The sequence below is a fragment of the Medicago truncatula genome, chromosome 3 (genome assembly GCF_003473485.1).
Source record: "Medicago truncatula cultivar Jemalong A17 chromosome 3, MtrunA17r5.0-ANR, whole genome shotgun sequence".
Taxonomy (NCBI): domain Eukaryota; kingdom Viridiplantae; phylum Streptophyta; class Magnoliopsida; order Fabales; family Fabaceae; genus Medicago; species Medicago truncatula.
In genome coordinates this window covers 47,320,876-47,338,689 of record NC_053044.1, presented here as the reverse complement: position 1 = coordinate 47,338,689, position 17,814 = coordinate 47,320,876, and the positions used below count along the sequence as shown (strand labels likewise).

Sequence of the window (17,814 nt, the reverse complement as noted above, 5' to 3'; positions counted from 1 at the left end):
GATATTCCCATAAACCCAGACAAGAACCCCAAAATGCAGAAAACAGACAGATAGTAATCAAAGTAAGAGTGTGTTTTGGATATGATGCCAATGACTATCTGAAACTCTTCCTCCCTTCATTTCGCCATTGCTTCTAAACATGAATCCTCAAATTTCAAACAGAATCGAATTACTTCAACTCCCAAAACCCTTATTCCCTCGCAAAACCTTCTTCTTCACCCAATTCCCTCATTCTTGTTTTTCTCAACGCCTTCTTAGAACCAAATTCCCATACAAAAACCCTCGCAACTGCAAACTCAGAATCACCGCTTCCAATGTTTCAAATACATCTTCCTCCAACGATGAAGATGCTCAATCTCTTCAGCTTTTCGAGGTTAGCTTTTAATTGAAAAAAAAAAAATGAAATTCTAGTTGTATAAGGTGAAAATTCATGTTCAAGTTGTGAATTTACGAGAAAAATTGTGTGTGCAGAATCGGGTGAATGAGATGGAAGAACTTCAGAGGAAGGCTAATGTGCAGTTAGATAGGCAACTTATATTGGCTTCTTCATGGAATAGAGCTTTGTTGACTTTTCGTGGGAAATTAAAAGGAACTGAATTGGATCCTGAAAATTCACATAGGATTGATTTCAGTGATTTTTTGAAATTGCTCGACTCCAATGCTGTCAAGTCTATTGAGTACTCTGATTATGGACAGACCTTATCAGGTGCCACACTTATTTATTTGAGTTTATTTACTGGCATAAGCTCTTGTGAGACTGTTTGGTACAGCTTGCGTAAATAGCTTGTGAGATGTCCATAAGCTGTTTTCGTTTTATTTTCATATAAGCTCTCCATGATAGCTTATGAAAACAACTTATAGCTTATATGAGAACAGTTTGACTTAGGGTTTGTTTGAATTGACTTATTTGAGTTTATCTACTGGTTATAAGCACTTGTGAGATTGTCTGAGAATGCTTATAGAAACAACTTATGATACGTCCATAAGTTGTTTTCTGATTATTTCCATAAGTTCTCCAGGATAGCTTATGAGAACATCTTATATCTTATGTGGAAATCATTTGAATTTTGTTATAGAAGTAACTTAAACACAAGCACTTATATGATAAGTGCTTAATGAAGCAGGTTATCCAGACAGGACATTAATTTTATCTTTAATTATAGCAATAGCTCGTATATAAGTACTTATATGTTTATCAAAACAAACTTCTGAAGGATGTGCTATTGGGATTTTTTTAGCTATTTCACATTATCTTATCATGCTTAGAAATGCTCCTTCTAATGAACAATGCATATGTTGCTGTACCAGTCTGGTTGGAATGTGTATTGCTGAATGCTGTCTTTTTTTTTTTGTGTGTGTGTGTGTGTGTCTGCAGTTATTTTACCATATTACAAGAACGTAAAAACATCAGGCACTGAAGAAAATCCCAAGGATATTGTTTTTCGGCGTCATGCGGTTGATCGAATGCCGATTGATTGTTGGAATGATGTTTGGGGGAAGCTGCATCAACAAAATGTAAATGTTGATGTCATTAATGTAGATGCTGTACCTGCTGAAGTATACTCAACGGTTGCAACTGCAGTTGTATGGTCTATGCGTCTTGCCCTGGCTGTTGGATTTTTTATGTGGATTGATAATTTGATGAGACCAATATATGCAAAGTTGATACCTTGTGATTTGGGAACTCCTCCGCCTACCCCACAAACTAAGGTGCCAGCCTTAAGAAGACACGCACTTGGTTCTCTAGGCAAAAGTCGGTCAGTGCAATACTTTTTCTCTATTTCCTATCCCACTTCCCCTTGGTTGACTGAAATTTCATTTTTGTGTAGTGTTAGTTTTAGTTGCTTGAGATATGTCATTCTGCTTGTAATTAAGATTTACTAGAAAGTTTATCTCTTTCTTTGGTCTTAATTGCTGATGCTGGTTTTTCGTTAGAAATTTAGAACCATTTTGCGGGCAAGGAAAATATGACCTACTTGCATTTTCCCCTTTCTTCCACTTGAAACTGATGAGCGGCAATCATTAATGTACCTTTCAAAAGCTTTCATTGGAAATTCCTGTTTCATGATCAATAGGCTTTTAGGAACTTCCGATGTACATTCAATTGAAGTTGTTCAACTTCAGAACCTAGCTATGATGTTTGTTTGAGATTCGTTGTTTGATCTTGAAGCAAGCATATCTAATCTCTTATTCATTTAGGAATGACATAATGCAAAACACACTTTCTGTACAAGAAAAGAACCCACAGAGCTTTGGGATTGATCGAGAGAGATTACAGTTGTATATCTAGTGTACCATATCATATATCATATCAAGAATAAAAGGAAATAAGGAAAATAGGGAAAGAATAAAATACAATCAGTACTTTTTTAAAAGAGGTGCAACATATAATTCAGTTGCTGTCAGGAAAATTATCTCAAAAACTCAAACTTTCTATTCGTTCATAAAATCATGTTTGAATTCAGATTAGTCTGCACAATGTTACTAGTTACTGTTTAAATCCTAAGTTCTTAGTTACTTTGCAAGTCCTTACACTGTAAGCTTGTGGGCTGCATTGGTTCTACTGCACTTCATAAATCAACTGTTAAAAAAAAATCATTTAGAGGATTGAATTTGTCCTGTACATTTTTTTTTTGAAGTAACTTGATGTGTAAACTTAAAGGAAAATGGGCAATACACCGTTCCTTTCAAACTTGGATTTTCCATTTTTGTTTTACAATGGTTGATGTATGAAACTCTATGCTGATTTTGGCTTGTCTTGGGTCTTTATCATCCTTCTCCATTGTGATATTTTGAGGTATTTCAGGGGGTATATTAGTGTGTGTGTGTGTGTGTGTGTGTGTATATAAGCCTTCATGCAGGGACTGGAAAGGGGCACGAAAAATAAATGTGATTGAATTTCATAAATAGTTAACAAGCTTTTCCTTTTAACCTGTTGAGTTACTATGCTGTATTTATTTTAATTTGAAAATTCAACCCATCGTAAATTTTATGAAACCCATATACTCACTGAGGACAAAGGAGGTCTCAAATCTCTTCGAAAAGGATGTGATCTGAGAGAAAAAATCTTGTGATTCAAAAGAGAGAATCTTTTTTTCTGTAATAACTTGAAAATGCGATCTATTTCCCACATATATTTTAACAAATCACATCCTTTTGGGAATTGGCTGAGAGTAATGAAATAGGGAGATCTGAGAGAGAAGATGAAAAGGATTTTTGCTTTGCCAGAAGGACTTAATCACGGAAAGGATAAACATGGTGCACTGTATGTTATTTAATCATGACCGTTCATTTCCATCCTACGGTCTATATTTGTTCTTCTCATTATACGACACTCCTCTCACTTGATATATCCCCTATATATATATATATATATATATATATATATATATATTTTCAAAATTAAGAAATCTCGATTTAAACATTTTTACAAGTGTTGTATTTTATAAGAAATTTGGTTTAGTGACGATTGGTCCATTACAACTGGTTATGTTTTGGCAGTAGTTGGAAAAATTTAATTGCAATATCTCTAAAATAGAAGAAAATAAAAAGCATTTACAACCTATCTCTTCACCCTGGAATCTAATTATAATGCTTTCCCCTCAGGGCTAAATTTATATCTGCAGAAGAAAGAACTGGCGTTACATTTGATGATTTTGCTGGCCAGGAATATATAAAGAGGGAACTACAAGAGATTGTCCGAATTTTAAAGAACGAGGAGGAGTTTCAAGACAAAGGAATTTATTGTCCAAAAGGTGTTCTTCTTCACGGACCTCCTGGAACCGGTAAAACTTTACTGGCTAAAGCCATCGCAGGTGAAGCAGGGTTGCCCTTTTTTGCTGCTAGTGGCACGGATTTTGTAGAGGTGCCTCTTTTACAAAGATATTCATTTGCATTGAGTGGAAGTTAGCAAGAAGTAGAACTTCGAAAAAAAGTATTTGTTCTAAATCCAAAATCATTAATTTTTTTGAAGAATGGGATCACAGATAAAACATAGAGCAAGTGAGCTCATTTTGGTTCTTCACTAATGATTGAAACAAAATTGATCCTTCAAAATAGACTAATTTGATGACTGAAATTGACATGAAGGAGACATTTTGATGTCATTATTATTGGATCAAATTGATGACATTTGTAACTTTGAATAACAAAAATGTATTTTTATTCTAAAATTTAACCAGGTTTATTGGAGACTTACGCATATCTTTTTTGATTTTTTTTTTGGTTGAGATTTAGCATATTAATCATCACAAATGATTATCTAATGGCTAATCCTTTTTGCAGTCATTGAACAATTATATATATAAATATATATGGCATTAATTGCAATGTGCTATTTAATTATATCTAGATCATGCGCTCCACAATGTTCTTTTGTATAAATGATCATATATATGGTAACATATGCCTGTGAAACATGAAATATTGCATGCACAAGTGTCTTCAATTTATGTGTCATACTCAGTTAATTTGGACCTTCAGATTATAGTAGATCGGCTCATTCAATTTTCCTTTACCCTAGATGTTTGTAGGGGTTGCTGCATCCCGTGTTAAAGATCTTTTTGCCAATGCAAGATCATTTGCGCCTTCTATAATCTTTGTTGATGAGATTGATGCTATTGGTAGCAAGCGTGGAGGACCTGATATTGGTGGAGTAAGATACAAATAACTTTTCCCTTTGTTTTTGAACTCTTAAGTCTGTGTAAAGTTTATAGAAAAAAATAAGTGAACTACTCACTAAAACATGAATTTAGCCTGTAATTATTGATTTTTTTTTTAAAATATTGAATTTGATTTTTTGGGATAGAAATAGAAATTTATTAAGGCAAAGAGAACGATAGTGCTGGCAGAAATATCCTCCTTCAATAGAAGGCTAGAAAAATCAAACAAGGAACAAAGGATACAAATGTAGTAAAGCTACTCAATTCCTCAACGTATTTGTAATGGGAAGCCCTTTAAAAAGATAACGTGCTTTACACCATATGGAAGCAAAACACATTTGTAATGGGCAGCCCTTTAAAAGGTACATGCTTTATTTATGGGAGCAAGAGATGGGCCCCGAAGAAGAAGAATAGAAACTGGGCCGGAGCAATAAGGATGATCAGTTGATCAACTGGGTTGATGGATGAATTTAAATGTTGTGGTGGTGGGCTCCAATGATATGTGAGCAACAGAAGTCTCATGATAGGTGTGTGTGGGAGCATTTTGAAAGGGACCGCCTGGGGGGAGTGTTCAAGAAAGCTAACATTAACAATATTTCTTTTGATGTCTAGATAGCAGCACTGGTACAGTTAGGAGTAGTCAGCAAAAAGAAGCCTTAGCATTTTGTGATGAACTCATCATTTACTATAATAATGCCATTAATAAAACCAGCATGTCTGAAGACGCAAAGCAAGAGAATAGAGGTCCTGTTCTGGGAGCAAGACATTGGGGCACCTGGTTTTAGAGAAGAAATGATAGCATTCATATATTACTCCATCCATTTCTTATTATGTCTCATTTGGAATATTTGTCAGTCTCGTATTATTTGTCATTTTAGAATATCAATGATGCATTAATTATCTGTTTTCACTAATATACCCTTATTTTTTATATATCAACTCACTTAACTACTTCACTAACTACTATTAAAAAGAGTACTTTAGTAAATGAAACTAATTTTATCATAGAAAGTGGTACACTCGAGACTTTTTTAAGAAATGTACATAACCTTAAAAGACACTTAAGGTATGGGCTATTTCAACTGGGTCAATTTTTTCTTTTGGTTATGCCACAAGGCATGAACTCGTGATGATTGTTGTAAAATGGTCTTGGAATGGAGAACCGAAACCACTGTCATCATATGTGTGCTTAAATCTAACATTTAATTCTTACACACACCACAACTTTTGGGATTGTTCATGTGATAAGGTAAAAAAGAAACTAAAACTACATTTTCATGTGTTCAGCTTTACAATATTTTTTTGTAGGCTAGAATGCAATGTGTTATGAATGTGTAATTGTTTTAGTAGGAACCAAAAACGCCTGATTAGCTAGCAACTTAATAAGGTACAGTAACTGGAATTTCATCCGATGTGATTTAAAAACATGCTCTTGGTCCTTCGGTGCTATCTTGCTGAATTATGTCATGTCTAATTGTCGGTAAGCATATAATCACATTTCTTGCAAAATAAGTACTTCATTTGGCCTATGTTGTGATACCAGTGATTCAGTATGATTTCTTACTTTTCTTGCTAAGGGGTTCACTTGTTCCGTCTAATTAAACTCTCTTTGTCTGTACATTATATAGGGAGGTGCTGAAAGGGAACAAGGATTACTTCAGATATTGACTGAGATGGACGGATTCAAAGTTTCCACAGCACAGGTAAGCTTTAAATGAATTCCAAGACCATATAGATGATATTTGAGATACTGAATTTTAATTTCAGGTGCTCGTGATAGGTGCTACAAATAGATTGGATATTCTTGATCCTGCTCTTTTGAGGAAGGGTCGTTTCGACAAGATCATTAGAGTTGGTTTACCTTTACAAGATGGAAGACTTGCCATTTTGAAGGTATTTTATCCCCAAAACCATTAACTGGGATCAGTCTTCCTTTAGTATTTCAATATCTTAAAAAATTCCTATTCTTTTTCGGCGCAAACTAGGTGCATGCCATGAATAAGTCTTTTCGCTCAGAAGAAGAAAAGGATACTCTACTGACGGAAATTGCAGAGCTAACAGAAGATTTTACTGGGGCAGAGCTGCAAAATATACTGTAAATAATCTTTGATTGAAATTTCTGTATCAATCCTTCCTCAAAAGAATATAGACTGACAGATCACAAATAAATGACAGGAATGAAGCTGGAATTTTAACGGCCAGGAAGGATCTGGATTACATCGGACGTGATGAGTTGCTTGAGGCATTAAAAAGGGTTGGTGATTTATCAGCTTCTTTCACCGGGCAATTTCTTATGGTTTGTTCATGCATTTCTACACCATCTAATGAATCTTCTGGATTTGCAGCAAAAAGGAACATTTGAAACAGGGCAAGAGGATACTGCAGAAATTCCTGAAGATCTGAGACTGAGATTGGCATATAGAGAAGCAGCTGTGGCTGTTCTTGCCTGTTATTTTCCTGAACCGCACCGCCCTATTGTTGAGGTAACATTTTTGTATTAATTTTTTGTTGAGCAGCTTCATTGTGTGTGAAATGTGATTGTTTCAACTGTGTCGCTGTGTGTTCATGTTTGCAGACTGATATAAGTTCTATTCAAAGCCAGCCAAATATGTGTTATAATGAAAGTTCTGGAAAGGTTTTTGCTAGGAAATCAGATTACATAAACTCTATAGTGCGTTCTTGTGCTCGTAAGTTGCTTGCTTTTTAGGTCATTTTGGTAATTCTTCTCTGAATTATGAACTTTATTAATTTTTCATCTTTTAGATATTATATTTTCAAAACATCACATGTTTTGTTTACAGTAGAATAAATGACAAACAAATAATATAAGGATTATTTTGAGCTTTCATTGTTATAATTTTTTTTTGGCATGTCCCTTTTGCCTTTTGTTCTGTGAATCTTGGAAACTATCCAATAGCACCCTATTTGCATCTTCTTAAATTTGAACCCCCATACTAGATTATTGTTTTGATGATCACTCTTGTTGAGGAATTAGGATCCTGGCAGCACAACAATATGAATTTCCAACGTTAGATGAATTGTTTTTGTCAGTGTTTTATAACCCGGGCTGCCCGGTCGAACCGGTCCGACCAGGAACTGGAGGGGTGTGCGGTTCGGTTTGATTATAGGGCCGGATATGCAATCAACCCAGCGAAACCCGGAGTGACCCGGACGGATCAACGGTCCAACCAGTGAACTGATTTAACCCGTATCAGACCGACCAGTTTGATGCTTGAAAGAAATTTCACAAAAAATACCAAATTTTGCCTAGAGAGCAAATCGAACTTGGGACCAAAACCTATCCATTTCTTACCCTTACTACTCAACCAAGATTACTTGATTGTAAACAATGCATCTAAGTTGTATATATTTAAAAACGTCAAAAAAAGTTATATATATTTAATACTTTCATTAAGAAACACGAAATACCAAATTAATAAACTAATACTCCCTCCGTCCCTATATATAAGACCCTTTTGCCAAAATCACGGGAATTAAGATAGTGGATATTTGTATTAAAGTTGTTTGTAATCACTATTGTTTTTACAATTTTATCCTTTAAGAAAGAAGGTTAGTTTATGTTTTCAACATGTTATTTATTGTTGATTGAAGAAAAAGATGTATAATAAATAGGGGCATGTATGTAAAGAAATAATTAATGTAGTTGGAAATAACAAAGAGGTCTTATAAAAAGGGACAAAAAAAATTCTCAAAAGGGTCTTATAATTAGGGACGGAGGGAGTATATTTTTTCCCCTCTTTTTTTTTAACGAAGTTTGTTACCTTTTTAAAAAAAAAAAAAAAACTCACGCAACCTTTTCTTTTTCTTTTTTGTTTCCTAACCATCAACTATCTTTTTTATTTTTTATTTTTTGTACAAAACTGTCTTTGTTTTTAATGTAAAATAAACTATTTTTTTCATTCTTTATTTTTATCTATAATATATTGATAAAATATTGCTTTACTTTTTGAGGAATGTATTGATCAAATATTGTTGATTTTATATTTCTTGTTATATTTTTTTTTTATGTATGACTTTTTATTGATATTTTTATAGAAATATTTTTATTATATTTTATAGTTATGAAATTTAAGTCATGAATTTTTTTTATATAGAACGGACTAATAGTCATGCTGTCCGACCAGTGGCCCACTGGTCCGACTAGCAACCCAGTGCCTTGGCCGAGTCAATCACCGGTCCAGGTTTTAAAACACTGTTTTTGTTATGAAAACCAGCAAAGAGAAGGTTCTTTAATGTAAGCTCAAAAGATAATTTGTATACCGTTGAACAAAAGTAGACAGAGAGCTTTCTGCTTAGAATGTAGATTGCCCCAAAGATATTAACTGGGATTGGAACTTTGGTTATTAAGCTTATTTAAATTTGTTTTGTAGCAAGAGTAATTGAGGAGGAGATGTTCGGGATCGACAACTTGTGCTGGATGTCTGCAAATGCAACATCAGAAGCTTCAAGGCTTGCAGAATTTTTTATTCTGCGGACTGGAATGACTGCATTTGGGAAAGCATATTACAGAAACAATGTCGATCTTGTGCCTAATGTACGTGTGTAGGATTTGAGTCTAACAGCTTGTGTTTTTGAATACATACTATTTCCCATGACAGAAGTATTTTATGAGTATAAACAAGTCAGAACTCATGTTCAAATGTTTTGTACAGCTTGCAGTGAAGCTTGAAGCACTCCGAGATGAGTATCTGCGTTATGGTACAGAGAAGTGTTCATCTGTGCTAAAAGAGTACCATTCAGCGGTTGAGACAATCACAGGTCTGGTTCTACTGTGATTTACATAGCAAATGAACAATTTCTTCTGGAAGTTTTTTAGATTAGTTCATGATAGTTAAGACATGTTTCTAGGAATTAAATTTTACTGTAGAATACTAGAATACGTTAACTGTTATCAATACTTTTTTTACATTAACATTCCTACATGCAGATATTTTGCTTGAAAAGGGGAAAATCAAAGCTGAGGAGATTTGGAACATTTATAAAAGTGCTCCTCGTGTAGCTCAGGTAGATCTCAAACTAAAGTGGAGGATGTTGTCCTATTTTGTCAGTGTGCCTTTGACATTGTTTGTTCTACATTTATTGGATTCATTTAAGGTTACAAACTCAGAATCAGTATGGCAAGCTGTACCTGCTGTAATTTTTTTATTGAAAATATTTATCATCGCCTTTGGTTGAATAAATGGTTATTTGTTAACATTATCAATATTTTTTTGGACCCTTTTTAGCCTTCTGTGAGTCCACTTGATGAATACGGGGCACTGATTTATGCTGGACGGTGGGGAATCCACGGGATTAGTCTTCCTGGAAGGGTTACATTTGCACCGGGCAATGTTGGGTTTTCAACCTTTGGTGCACCACGCCCTACAGAGGTTTTTTTTTTTTACCAAAACCTTTTTTTTATCAATTTGTCTTGCAATCGATCTATATTCATTTTTTTTTCCTAAACTTCTTTTCACTGCAGACGAAAGTTGTTAATGATGAAACATGGAAACTAGTAGATGATGTCTGGGATAAAAAGGTTCAAGATATTAGAGATGAAGCTTTGAGGGAGATTGAAGAAGAGAAAGAAAAGCCACAACTTTTGATGGCAAGTCATTTCCTCTGAGGGGAACTTGTAGTTGACCTGCAGGTTTGTATTATAACTTCACTAGTTTTTGCTGTGCCTGTGGTGAGTAGTGAAATGAGGTGATAACTGGAACAGAAGTTATTTAACTTTCATCACCATGGACAGGAGCTATCTACTGGGGAAAAGAGTTACAAATCATATGTCCGTTATGTAACAGAAATAGCGACAATGCCTCCTTTATGCGGAATGGATCAAAACTAGTTCCACGTACTCAGTTGGTTTCTCCTCTGATCTAATATTGTAAATTTGTATCCTGCTCTTTTAGTTGGTAAGCTGCTCTATCAGGATGTTTTCCTTCCCATACCCAGTTCTTTATCAGCTGGAATCTCAACTTGGAGTCAATATTCTCCCAATGAAGTTTAATCTTCTCTCGAAAAATCTAGCTAAAGGTGATTCAATTTTGCGAAAGAGGCCTTTTTTTCCTACAGATAGCACACTGGGACTTCTAGTCTGAGCTTTTTAGTAAGTGAAACGCATTACGTGCTAGTTACTTCCCATATTTTGAGGGATATGTTGAGCCAATTGCAAATTTACCAAATATATCTATGTTGTCGTAATTTTGTGAGTGTAATCTTTAGTGATAAATTAAAGTGTAAAGAATACATATTGTTAGACTTCTTTTCTTTACGTGCTTCGTCACCAGCTCTGCACAGCAATTAGTCTCTCATTCACTTCTTAAGTAATCCTATTCAACTGTTAGACTTCTCAAGTGATCACATACATCTAAGCCCAGCTTAATTGTTTATTTTCTAGCAATACATTTTTTTTTTTTTGAAGAAATTTTCTAGCAATACATAATACTCTCGTTAATTCATCAATGCTTTTATTTTAAATTTGGTATAGAAATTATTGTACCTTGTACGAAACTCATGAGTTTGTCCTTGGTTCAGATTATGCTTTATCCTCGAGCGATATTGAAGTTACAAATACCATCAAATCACTTGTTAGTTATAAGTTTTTTTTATGTATTGTTAAATTGAAGAATTCAACTTTACTAAATCAACACTCCAATGAAGTGGTTTGACTCAAGTGGTTAGTGTGCTTTAATTAAAGCTGAATCTATTAAAGGTACCTGAGTTTGATACTTGCTGCAATAATCATTTACTAAGTTTTACTTGCCCTCGGTTGAATTTTGAATTTTATGATCTCTTTTTCTAATAATCATAAGGTGAAAAAACAGAGTAAATAACACTCCTGATATAGGAGATGTTGATTAAACTTAAGTACTACCTCAGTCTTGTGTTAAGATAATTGAGTGCTCATGCTTTTCCTTTATTAACACTCCATTTAGTCACTGTTATAAACAACTTTTCATGTATATCGAATACCTAATGCATCTGATCTATATTATAATCAAATACAATAGTTATTTAATATATCTGAAAAATGAAATTGTGTATAATAATGATCGGAAGGAGTGATTCGCCAATTATATGATTGGAGATACAGTAAATAAATAAATAAAAATGTAACTATTGTTTCATTGACCTTCTAAAATGCTACTAGTAATTAATATGAAACAAATACATACATCGGTTATTATTATATACAAAAAATCATTGACCAAATATATCAATTATCCAACAAATGTAAAAAATTGTTTGTACTTCAAATGTTGCGTTCAATATGAGAAGCAGTAAATCTTTTGCGGTGTGCAACTACAAAAATGGACCAAACATAAAGGTTGGGTAACTTTTGAAGCCTATAAGATCTAGAAGGACCCAATAATGGGTATGGGAGGTTAATGCTTCTCCTATTGCCTATGCACTATGCAAGTGTTGCTGTCTTTTCCCTATGCCAAAGCAATCATGTTCCAGAACATGATAGATATAGGACTCGAGGGTCAAGATTCTTGTTGGTTTATGACCCGTGACCTCTAAGACGTTTTTTATGCTAGTAGACAACCAAAGCCTTATGAGTAGATGACTTGCTACCTTCCAAATAAAGCCCTGAATCACTCACAGAGTAATAAATCCAACAAGAAAAAACAACTCAATTTTTCATGATTCAGGGTAGTTCCCCCAGAAAATCATATCGTTAAATTAAACATAATCTGAACTAAGGAAAGGACAAACCAGAGCCAAAAATATGTCCTATTGACCTAGTAGTAGTATATATTCTTTCATGAACAGAGTTTATCACGTGAGGCTTGATCAAAACACTCTACTTTTCCCATCATAAGCTTGCACACACTAAGAGTGTCTTTGGATGAAGGAATTATTTGAGGGAATTCAAATACTTTGGGTGAATTCCATTGTTTGGATAATAATTTGAAGCATTTTCAAAATGATGGAAATTTATGAAGTATTTTGTTCAAGTTAAATTTAGAGAATTTCAAATGACACCTAAAAACTAAGAATTTCAAATTTCTTCATTGTTGTTATTTTTCATATTTTGCATTTTGGTCCTCAAATTTTCCAAAAATTTCAAATTGACCCCAAAAAATTGCAAATTGGTCCCTCAAATTTTTCAAAGATTATAATTTGACCCCTCAATTTTTTGAAATTTACATTTTGACCCCTAATTTCAATTTTCAAATTTGGCAAAAAAAATTAAAATTTATAAAAGTTGCCCAAAAATGATGACAATAAATTTTTTTATTACTTATCCAAACAAAAGAATTGAGAAATGAAAATAATTTAATTGAATCATTTAAATTACCTAGAATTCTAAATTCTTTAAAATTTCTCAATTACCTCGTCCAAACACACTCTAAGGCACAATGTTTAATAGTTATTCATGTGTCACGACACGGCAAGGCAAGCCTAAGTAAGATATCAAGAATCAACTTTATTATGGTTCGAGTGGAAAATGTTATTGATAAAAAAAAATATGGTTGAAAGGCACGATATCGCTAAAGGTGGTCAAGTCAACCAAAGCTAATTCTCTGATAAGATAGATCGTCGGTGGATACTTCATGTCAAATATCAATACCGTAGTTGTAAAAATACGAAAAAATAGGTGAGGTTTAGATTACCCTCTCTTATACAGGGGTATTTACCCTTTTAAGATATCAACCAATCAAAATGCAATATACAAATGTAACATTGAATGTCAAATAAATGAGTCAATTTTTCTATAAAAAAAAAAAATAATCCCTCTAAAATTTTCCGTCAACTTTTAGTCCCTATAAAATTTTCAATCGCTATTTTTGGTCCCTCTTTTAATTTCTGTCTTGGAAATATAAACTGTCACTCTTTATTAAGTAATAATTACATTACTTTTTAATAAAAACTTACTTCATTTGGGGCTTAACCAATGCCCCAGGGGCACCGGTTAACATTCTCCTTTAAAGTAAACTCATATGTAGAATCCATATTTTTGAATAAAAAATTTCTGAAAAAATTCATAATATTATAAGAATCTCTCCCTAAAAAAATTAGAATTTTTTAACAAAACATGAATTTAATATGAACTTTTACATTTATTACGGTTAAAAATTCATATTAAATTTGTGTTTTGTTAAAAAATTCTAACTTTTTTTGTGAATTTGTTTTACAATATTCTACACATTTCTACATAATTTCATTAAAAAATACAAAAATTAACTTAAAAATATGGACTAAAAGTAGTGACTGAACATTTTATAGGGTCTAAAAGTTGAAGGAAAATTTTAGAGGGACTAAAATGAAAAGTTGGTATATTTATAAGGACCAAAAACATATTTAACCCTTTAATTTTTATTTAATTATATTTAGATATACAATCTTAATTAATTTACACTATAGAGCTTGTAACAATTAAAATTTCACATCAAATTCAACCCATCATATACTTTCATAAATTTTGTTCCATTCCAAAACCTAGAACATGCATAACGTGCAATTTCCTCTTCATTTTTCTTCCTATCTTGATTGTTCAATTCTCTCATTTCAGAATTGTCGTTGTTTTCAATTATCGTGAGAATCGTTGCCGTCCGTTTGATTTCAGAGATCGTAAGATCGACATTGTTTCCAAAAGATATATCCAAGAATTAAAGCTCACCTTATGAAATTCATGTTTGTATTATCATTATTATTTATTTATTTATTTCACTTTGTCTTCTCTTCCATAGCTTTAACTGACCTCACACCGTGTTCACAATCTCAACAAATGTTCATTTCGGCAACACAAAATACACCAGAAACAAAAACAACATAATAACACAATATATTGATTTGAAAAAACCAAATTCCAAAAGTAAATTTAATAATCAATATTGTACCAAAAATAAAATTAATAATCAACATATTGAAGATCCATTTATCTAAATCAAATGTAAAATATGTGTGATAAAATACAATTTTATATAATCTCAAACAACTTAATCAAACTCAAAACCCAAATAAAAATGGAAGCATCATTGGAATTCATGCCAAAGTTGAAAGTTACCACTGTCGCATTACAAGTGTGAAATCAAGTCACTTTAGTAATGAGAAAGAAACGAAAATGGAAAATCAAATCAAGTCATGATACCTGATGTGATTATGGAAACAACACCGATTCTCACAATGTCTGGAATCAAAAGGACGACAACGATTCTCACGATAATTGGAAACGACGGCAATTCTGGAACGAGAGAATTGAACAATCAAGATGGGAAGAAGAATGAAGAAGAAATTTCACGTTATGTGTGTTCTAGGTTTTGGAATGGAACAAAATTTATGAACGTATGTGGGGTGTGTTCTGAAAAACTAGCTTATAGCTTATGTCTTATAACTGATAGCTTATAGCTGAAAAAATGGTTTATTAAAATTGAAGTGTTTGGTAAAATTAGATGTTGAAGTAGCTGATAAGTATTAAATGACATAAAAGGACATGTTTATATATATATATATATAGATAGATTTTTTCTAATGTATTTATTTTTTAATATTTTAATTTATGGTTAACTATGTTTTGGATCCCTATAAATATTCAAACTTTTGGTTTTAGTCTCCAATAAAATTTCACCGACAATTTTGACCTCTGCTTATTTTTATTTTTTTTTGTACAAAAGAGGGCAAAAGCTCATTGATCTCTACTTTTATGAATCCCAAAAATAAGAGGAAAGTGGAAAAAAAAAATGTAAGCAAGAAAATATAAAATTTTACAACATACCGTAGGCTAGTTATAGTTAAATATAAAGTATTTCTTTTAAGAAATATATATAAAGCGTTCATTAAAAAATAAAATAAAGCATGGCAGTTTTTTTTTCAAAGGTGAAAACGTGGCAGTTGTTTTATTAAAAAATAAGTTATGAACTTGACCGTTATTTTTTAAGCCATGAACATGTTTTATTAAAAAATAATTAAATTAAATTAATAGGGTTAAAATTGGAAGAAAACATAAAAAAACTACCCGCTATAAGCTCAAAAGCTACTTGAAACAGCTTATCAAAAAATGTTATAAGTTAGTGAAAAAAGCTTTTTACCAAACACATCTTATTATATCAAAACAAGCTTATAAGCTAGTCCAACAAGCTATAAGCTAGCTTATTCGTATTACCAAACACAACCATGATGGGTTGAATTTGATGTGAAATTTTAATTATTACAAGCCCTATATAGTGTAAATTAATTAAGATTGTATACCTAAAAATAATTAAATATAAATTAAAAGTTACCTTATTAAAATTGTTTTTTTTTTTTTTATAGAAAAAATTGACTCATTTATTTGACATTTATGTTACATTCTGTATATACATTTTGATTGGTTGATATCTTAAAGGGGTAAATACCTCCTAAACAAGAGAGGGTAAGTTAGAAAAAACCGAAAAGATAGGAACAAGAAAAGGAAAGGAATCGTATAACTCTGCTTTTTGACTTTATTGCCTCAATTTTCTATACATTTTGAACTTTCCCCTAATAAATCTCTTCAGAAAATTCATCACCATAATGGCTTCTAAGATCCACTTCTCACTATTTCTCATCCTCTTCCTAGCACACTATGCATTTGTGAATGGAGATGCCACTTTGATCAAAAGCACTTGCAAGAACACCAAATACTACAATCTATGTTTCTCTTCTCTCAAATCCAATCCTAGCAGTCCAAACGCAGACACAAAGGGCCTAGCTGTGATCATGGTTGGGATTGGAATGACAAATGCTACTTCCACTTCTTCATATTTGTCTTCTAAATCTCTTACTCCAACCAACAACACTACCTTGAAAAGTGTCCTCAAAGAGTGTGCAGATAAGTACAACTATGCTGGTGATTCTCTCCAAGCTTCAGTGCAAGATTTGGCTAATGAAGAATATGATTATGCTTACATACACATCACTGCAGCCAAAGACTACCCAAATGCTTGTTACAATGCATTCAAAAGGGTTCCTGATTTGGTTTACCCTCCTGAGCTTGCTACTAGAGAAAATGGTTTGAAACATATATGTGATGTAGCTATGGGGATCATTGATAATCTCATCAATATGTAGTAGGTGCATGCATTTTCTTATTACTTTTCTTTCACTCAAATGCAAAAACCATATTCTATTTTGTATTTTTTTCTATTATATATTTAATTTTATGTTCTGAGTGTAATTAATAAATAATAAATGGGGATATACATACTCCTGTTTTATCAATACTTGCCAATCTAATTTTATTAATATTGTTGTTGCTGGGGCCTGGGGGTGCTAAAGTAGTTGATATCTCAACGATTTATAATCATGTTTTTGCATTTCCAATTATATAAGAAATCAATAACTTCATATCTTTAAATTTTAACACTACCCTCACATTCTAATTTACACCTTTTTACAAGGGGTGAAAAAGGATTTGAGAGGTGTACAAATTATGAAGTTTGAGGGCAGGTTAATTTTATTGTGTTTAGATTTGTTCTACCCCACTTAGTGCAGGAAAAAGGTACCCACTAATGAAAAGTGTGTGAATTATTTGGTGATCATTGATGAATGTGCATATAGGTCGTAGTTAGGTATAGAAAATAAGAAAAGGATCAATGATTGTTTCAAATTACCGATTTGTAAGAACTGTCATTGTACATCATAGACACAGTCTTGGTTAGACTTTATTAGAGGAGATATAGTAGTATGATTACATTACATAGGCTGATTCACTAGTAGCCAAACATGTCCTTAGACATGGACATGTAACTAACTTTGCTGACTCAACGGTCTATATAAGGAAATAGCTAACCAACTTTCATAATTTACACTTACAGTTTTCACTCTCATCTTTACCAATGCTCTCTACAACTCTTACTTCATTTCTCATTTTCTAATATAGTATCACGAGCCTGTGATCCATAACGGTGACTTCAGTTTCTGAAATCGCAACCGAATCAATGCAAAACTCTTGGACACTGGATCTTTCTTCGTTGAAGAACATCTTCAAGAATTTCGCTGTTTCAGTCAAAAGAGGAAAACAACTTTTTCTCGTCGAAGGAATTATCAGAATGCATAAGCTGTATTGACACCTTGTGAGTCCTTCGATTCCTCCACGCTACATCACTGTTGCTGATAACGAAATTATGGTGTATGTTGAGTGGGAGCAACAAGATTCGCTCATTTCAGGTTGATTTTTTTACGA

At 32.8% G+C, this 17,814-nt stretch overlaps 2 protein-coding genes across 2 annotated transcripts; both read left to right on the top strand.

The window, feature by feature from the left end:
• Positions 1-11,053, top strand: LOC11419925 (probable inactive ATP-dependent zinc metalloprotease FTSHI 4, chloroplastic). The gene is made up of 17 exons (XM_003602543.4): positions 1-373; positions 472-706; positions 1,376-1,757; positions 3,607-3,865; positions 4,523-4,654; positions 6,290-6,364; positions 6,429-6,554; positions 6,647-6,756; positions 6,837-6,915; positions 7,007-7,144; positions 7,237-7,348; positions 9,053-9,216; positions 9,335-9,440; positions 9,610-9,686; positions 9,908-10,051; positions 10,144-10,311; positions 10,414-11,053. Exons 1-16 carry the CDS (start codon positions 140-142, stop codon positions 10,285-10,287), a joined length of 2,517 nt encoding a protein of 838 aa, XP_003602591.2. The 5' UTR covers positions 1-139; the 3' UTR covers positions 10,288-10,311; positions 10,414-11,053.
• Positions 11,054-16,066: 5,013 nt separating this feature from the next.
• On the top strand, positions 16,067-16,850 carry LOC11418931 (cell wall / vacuolar inhibitor of fructosidase 2). The gene has a single exon (XM_003602541.4). It carries the CDS (start codon positions 16,164-16,166, stop codon positions 16,698-16,700), a length of 537 nt encoding a protein of 178 aa, XP_003602589.1. The 5' UTR covers positions 16,067-16,163; the 3' UTR covers positions 16,701-16,850.
• Positions 16,851-17,814: the final 964 nt, after the last annotated feature.

Coding starts and splice junctions, on each gene's coding strand:
- LOC11419925 (XM_003602543.4), top strand. CDS start 140: ATGAATCCTCAAATTTCAAACAGAATCGAATTACTTCAACTCCCAAAA. Junction 1,758..3,606: donor GGTTCTCTAGGCAAAAGTCG/GTCAGTGCAATA, acceptor CTTTCCCCTCAG/GGCTAAATTTATATCTGCAG. Junction 6,757..6,836: donor GCAGAGCTGCAAAATATACT/GTAAATAATCTT, acceptor AATAAATGACAG/GAATGAAGCTGGAATTTTAA.
- LOC11418931 (XM_003602541.4), top strand. CDS start 16,164: ATGGCTTCTAAGATCCACTTCTCACTATTTCTCATCCTCTTCCTAGCA.